This window comes from Sinocyclocheilus anshuiensis, unplaced genomic scaffold (assembly GCF_001515605.1).
Source record: "Sinocyclocheilus anshuiensis isolate Anshui unplaced genomic scaffold, SAMN03320099.WGS_v1.1 scaffold542, whole genome shotgun sequence".
Taxonomy (NCBI): domain Eukaryota; kingdom Metazoa; phylum Chordata; class Actinopteri; order Cypriniformes; family Cyprinidae; genus Sinocyclocheilus; species Sinocyclocheilus anshuiensis.
In genome coordinates, this window is record NW_015547685.1 from 439,403 (window position 1) to 445,418 (window position 6,016).

At 37.8% G+C, this 6,016-nt stretch overlaps 1 protein-coding gene across 2 annotated transcripts in view; it reads right to left on the reverse strand.

The window, feature by feature from the left end:
• LOC107703241 (adenylate kinase isoenzyme 5-like) overlaps positions 1-6,016 on the reverse strand; it is a 116,839-nt gene that overhangs the window by 97,774 nt on the left and 13,049 nt on the right. For both annotated transcript variants that reach the window (XM_016505789.1, XM_016505788.1), the window contains exon 5: positions 2,992-3,105. In XM_016505789.1, the coding sequence (XP_016361275.1) occupies positions 2,992-3,105 (114 nt within the window). The remainder of the gene's footprint in view (positions 1-2,991; positions 3,106-6,016) is intronic.

Sequence of the window (6,016 nt, forward strand, 5' to 3'; positions counted from 1 at the left end):
GTATTGTCAAGAGGAAAATGAGAAACAAGAGACCAAAAAATGCAGATGAGCTGAAGGCCACTGTCAAAGAAACCTGGGCTTCCATACCACCTCAGCAGTGCCACAAACTGATCACCTCCATGCCATGCCGAATTGAGGCAGTAATTAAAGCAAAAGGAGCCCCTACCAAGTATTGAGTACATGTACAGTAAATGAATATACTTTTCAGAAGGCCAACAATTCACTAAAAATGTTTTTTTTTATTGGTCTTATGAAGTATTCTAATTTGTTGAGATAGTGAATTGGTGGGTTTTTGTTAAATGTGAGCCAAAATCATCACAATTAAAAGAACCAAAGACTTAAACTACTTCAGTCTGTGTGCATTGAATTTATTTTCACTTTCTCAATTTGAGTTGAATTACTGAAATAAATGAACTTTTCCACAACATTCTAATTTATTGAGATGCACCTGTATACATTCAGAAAGTCTTCCAGTTTTGTGGACATTCACACAAAGACCAGTCACTACTAGTCAGGTGGCTATAATTACATATAAAATTGAGAGGCCACACAGCATTTGATCACTGGATTTACAAAAATCAATTCAATTTTAAGCAGTTTTTTCTCAACATTTCAATATTGCATCAACTACTTATGAACACATTAAGTTTATTTGAATTATCACTCAGTGGGTTATTTAACCATGTGTTACTATGTATTTGGAAGGCTTTTGTCTTTTAAACATATTAAATTGCACAAATTCTTGTTATTTCTTAGGGTGTATTCACACCTGTCTTGTTTGGTTCGTTTTCCCCTTTGGTGCGGATCTTTTGGGCAGGTGTAAATACAACAATCGCACTCTGGTGCGGACCAAACAACCGTACCGAGACCCAGCTGAAGAGGTGGTCTCGGTCCGCTTCCAAACGAACTCTGGTACGGTTGAATGAATGAACCAATGAATGGATGACCTCAAGCACACGTGTGGTTTTGTTTACAGTTTCTGGTTCACTTGCAAAAAGGGCAGTGTGAAAGTGAACCGCACCAAATGAAAAAAATCAACATTGTATTTGGTCCGGACCAAAGCAAGTGAACTAGCGGACTTTCCTGGTGTGAATACACCCTTAGGGTGCATTCACACTTGTCATGTTTGGTTCGATTAAAACGAACCTTGGTGCTATTGCTCTGTTAGTGCGGTTCATTTGAACATGTGTGAACGCTGCCATCCGAACCCTGGTGTGCACCAAACAAGCGGACCGAGACCGCTAAAAAGATGGGTCTCGGTCCGCTTCCAAACGAACTCTGGTGCGGTTCGAATGATATATGAACGCAACACGGACCAAATACTCCTAAACGAACCAAAAACAGGAAGTAATGACAAGATGCGACGCTATGCGACATGATTCGATGACGCGGTGTAACCAAAACAAAATGAGCAGAGGGCAAACGTGCCCACGTGTGGTTTTGTTTACAATTTCTGGTTCACTTGCAAAAAGGGCAGTGTGAAAGTGAACCGCACCAAATGAAAAAAATCAACATTGTATTTGGTCCGGACCAAAGCAAGTGAACTAGCGGACTTTCCTGGTGTGAATACACCCTTAGGGTGCATTCACACTTGTCATGTTTGGTTCGATTAAAACGAACCTTGGTGCTATTGCTCTGTTAGTGCGGTTCATTTGAACATGTGTGAACGCTGCCATCCGAACCCTGGTGTGCACCAAACAAGCGGACCGAGACCGCTAAAAAGATGGGTCTCGGTCCGCTTCCAAACGAACTCTGGTGTGGTTCGAATGAAATATGAACGCAACACGGAAGATGCAAGATGCGACGCTATGCGACATGATTCGATGACGCGGTGTAACCAAAACAAAATGAGCAGAGGGCAAACGTGGCGCAACGATGAGGTAAAGTGCCTTTTATAAGCTCCTTGTGAGTTTGCAGGTGGTGAAAATAAAATGATATGTACATATAGTACGCAAGAATGAGCGCGCTTAGTCCAGCAGATGGCATTAGGTGTGTTCGACTTAAAGGGGCGCTGAGCAGACTGATCGGTTAATGGGTGCTTTGATATCATACACCCGCAGCTCCGCTTTAAGTCTAACGCACCTTTTGTTTGGGGTGTTCAGTGAGTTCCGTCACGATATATACATCATTCAAGCCGAACAATCAGGTTGTGAACATATCACTATGCCTTTAGGTTCGGTGTCTTTAGGTTCGCTGTCAAAAATGTCAATGTGAACGCTAAGCGGACCAGGACCAAATGTATAATTTTCCTTTTTGGTCCGGACCAAATGAACCAAACGAACCGAACTACAAGTGTGAACACACCCTTATTTACATGTAATTCAGGGATTCCCAAATTATTATTTTTTTGTCATCTGAACCTCTTTCACCTATTATATTTACTTGAAGTACCCCTGAGATTTTAAGGTAATAAGTTAATAATTAAGTAACACACTTGCATGTTCACTGTTCTCTGGCATTGGTTAATGGTCACATGACATGCAGGTAAACAAATAAATTTAAAAAAAATGATTTTTTTAGTAAGCGTTTTATTTTGATTTATGTTATTTTAAAATTATTTTCAAATGTTTTGAAAATTTTTGTCATGTAATTTGGAATCAGTAATGGACTAAAATGTTTAAGTAATCTACCCAGCACTGGAGATAAGAGGGTGTTTTCAGTTCATTCTCTATTGGAGCTGAGTGGCAGTTCTCACACAGGGGATTGTGGGAATGGCAGTGAAGGAGAGTGGTGACAGTCAAAAATGTGAGAAATGTTCAACTTTATGCAAATGAGAGGCGAAAAACTGGTGGCAGCCAGTCAATACTGTGAAGGCAGTGAGGTTTCTCATAAGCATTTCACAGGTTTGTCATGAGCAATCACATAATTACATTGCATACTACTATATTCAATTCAGATCTCAAGTTTATGACTGTATGCTTTTTTCCACATTAGAGGATCCACAAGGTAACAGTCTTGCGCTAGCAAGAACCACTAATAAAATGCACTCACCTGGTCCTCAAAAGAAAGCGCTTGTCCCACATCTCGAGGGAAGCCATCTATAACTATACCGCTGGCCTCTGGAATCTTCATGATCTTCTGCTTGATCTCAGTTATGGTTGTTTCCTAATGGGCATGAATAACATATACAGGTCAAAATATAAGATATATAACATAAGATGTAACATAACACCCAAATGTACATAATTAGTAAGAACAAACTAAGAAGAAACAGTTATTTCAATGAAAAAACTATCAAAAGTGAGCTGTCACAGAAAATTCTGAGAATGTCAGTTTACTGTATGTTTTTTCACTGAAAATTGTATAATGACTTCTTTTTTACTTCCAAAATCCATACATTTAACAGTATTTTACCATTAAATTACATGAAATGTCCCATTAGATCTATTACAGTTTTTTACAGTAGTAAATTAATTTAACCGTTAACCAGTTAATAGGTCTTTCCCATAGCATTTTTACAGTTATTTGATGCTACAATTATGATCACAATTATGAAATCAGCACATACAAGTCATCCTCTAATTGATGTACTTCAATAGCAGTTGATTGGTTATTTCAATAGCAGACATGGTTGCTCTTTTAACAAGCAGCTTTCCAAATACAGGAAACTAATTTCTATAGCAGTTTGGTCCTCATAGATCAAGTACCTGCAGAGAAAATGTGCTTTGTAATTCTGAGCTATTTTAAACAGCATCCTGAATCAGTTCGGATGAAAGTCGGTAAAAATTATATCTCAGATAAGTTGGGCTTCAAGGGCAATCATTCCATAATTCACAAGAGTATTTTAGAACATTCCCTGAATTTCTTTAAAACCACTTAAACTCTGCGGACCCGGATACGGGTCCAAAATCACGTAAAAATGTTTATTCTTCATTTGCAAAGCCTTGCTTGTATGGTATCAGCCCATATATGGTATCATTTGAAAGCTTAGAGTGTCTTCATTACAAAGAATACCATTACTTTTGGTTTTATGATACATAAAGCAGTAAAATTAAGCTTAGAAATGTATTTGTCCCACAAACGAATTTCCGCCTAATGATTGCGAATAATTATTCCGAAGAATGTGTATTTTTTATATTTTTCACAAAACAGTCAAGTCATATATCACAAGAAAGCTCTTATTCTCAGGACTTTGTAGTTTATTTGATTGTGTGACAATCACAGATCGAATGACCTTCAATAGAATTGCGATGTGAAATTTGATACCTCTGAGGAAACATTCAGATGCGTCACATTCCTACTTGCATGATTGCTTCAGTCAGCCGCAAACAGTCAAGAACTCTATATTATCTTTTAAATTAGGATCTCTTCTTTCAAACGAGACCATTTTCACGTTTCTGTGTGCTCGCATTGGTGAGAAATCCACTGTTTGGTCGCAGAAGTGCAACAGAAGCGCACCAGAGAAAAAAAAGACGCTCTTTTGGCAAACACGCTCTCCAAATCACAGCAGCTCCGGCCAGCGGCTCTTATGTTCTACAACTCTGGGCTACTCTGGGCTGCTCAGTGGGCGGCAATAGGTCAGATTACACGCCACTCAAGCGCGCCGGCCACTCAGAGCCATGAAATTTGACACCTCTGGGTCAATAGACAGGAGGGGGAGAGAGAGGATCCGGGTCAGCGCTGGAGCTGTTTTGAGCGTGGGTCTTGTAGTTTTTTTGACTATTTTGAAGGCGATGATGGCACGCTGAACGGCGAACACATCGGCAGCACGGATAAAAGCGATATTTGAAAGCAAAATCAAAAGCTAAAGATGATGAAGAACGTTCAGCGGTGCCGTGGAGAGGACGCGCGTCTGGTGAGCGCATATGAGCGCTTTTGCTCCGTTTTTGATAGAATCATTATTTTGAAACGTAAAAGCACAGCTACTGGGTCAATAGACAGGAGGCAGGCAGGATGCTGATGCAGAGGTGATGCAGGGGACTAATATTATGCACATGAATGGAATGATATAAAGCTGGAGGATGTGGATTCTGTTTTAGATTGTAATAAACCACATGGATTTTACAATTTATAGAGTCTTGTGTCTCCTGAAAGAAAAAAACTGATTGTATAAAACACAAAATTTGATATTTGGTATAATTTGCTTATGCCATTTTGTATATTACTACTTAGACAAACATAAAAATGAAACATAATTCAGTCAATAATCAAGAAAAGTGCTATGGCACATAGTAAAATAGGATTCTGGGGGCAATATGATTTATAAAACCTGTTTTTGCAAATGAAACTCACAAAGACACTTTTAGACGCAAAAAAGGGACAATTTTACTCTCTTCGGTTATAATTCAATAACTCCTGTTTAGAAGCTGTTATTTGAAAGGAATGATATAAAGCTGGAGGATGTGGATTCTGTTTTAGATTGTAATAAACCACATGGATTTTACAATTTATAGAGTCTTGTGTCTCCTGAAAGAAAAAACTGATAGTATAAAACCAAAATTTTATATTTGGTATAATTCGCTTATGCCATTTTGTATATTACTACTTAGACAAACATAAAAATGAAACATAATTCAGTCAATAATCAAGAAAAGTGCTATGGCACATAGTAAAATAGGATTCTGGGGGTAATATGCTTTATACAACCTGTTTTTGCAAAGGAAAATCACAAAGACACTTTTAGATGCAAAAAAGGGACAATTTTACTCCCTTCGGTTATAATTCAATGACTCCTGTTTAGAAGCTGTAATTTGAATTTAGAAGCTGTTATTTGAAAGATTCTTTTTTCTGGCACATCTTCGCACCTAGTGGAATCAAACAATATACGTTGCAGAGAGTTGGAGCAAACAGAACCTGAATAACAAATTTTCAAAAAATAATTTCTGAAAAAAAATCTAAAAGCACCTTTGTTTTTTAGAGTTTATTGTAATATTTAAAACATATATAATGTTATTTATGAAGAATTACAACCATATTTTGTAGTTCAAAGGGTTTTCTATACAATGACACCATTTTTTTTTTTTTTTCCTCCATTGTATGTGTGTAGGGGAAAAATTTGAATTTGGGTATGTCCAGG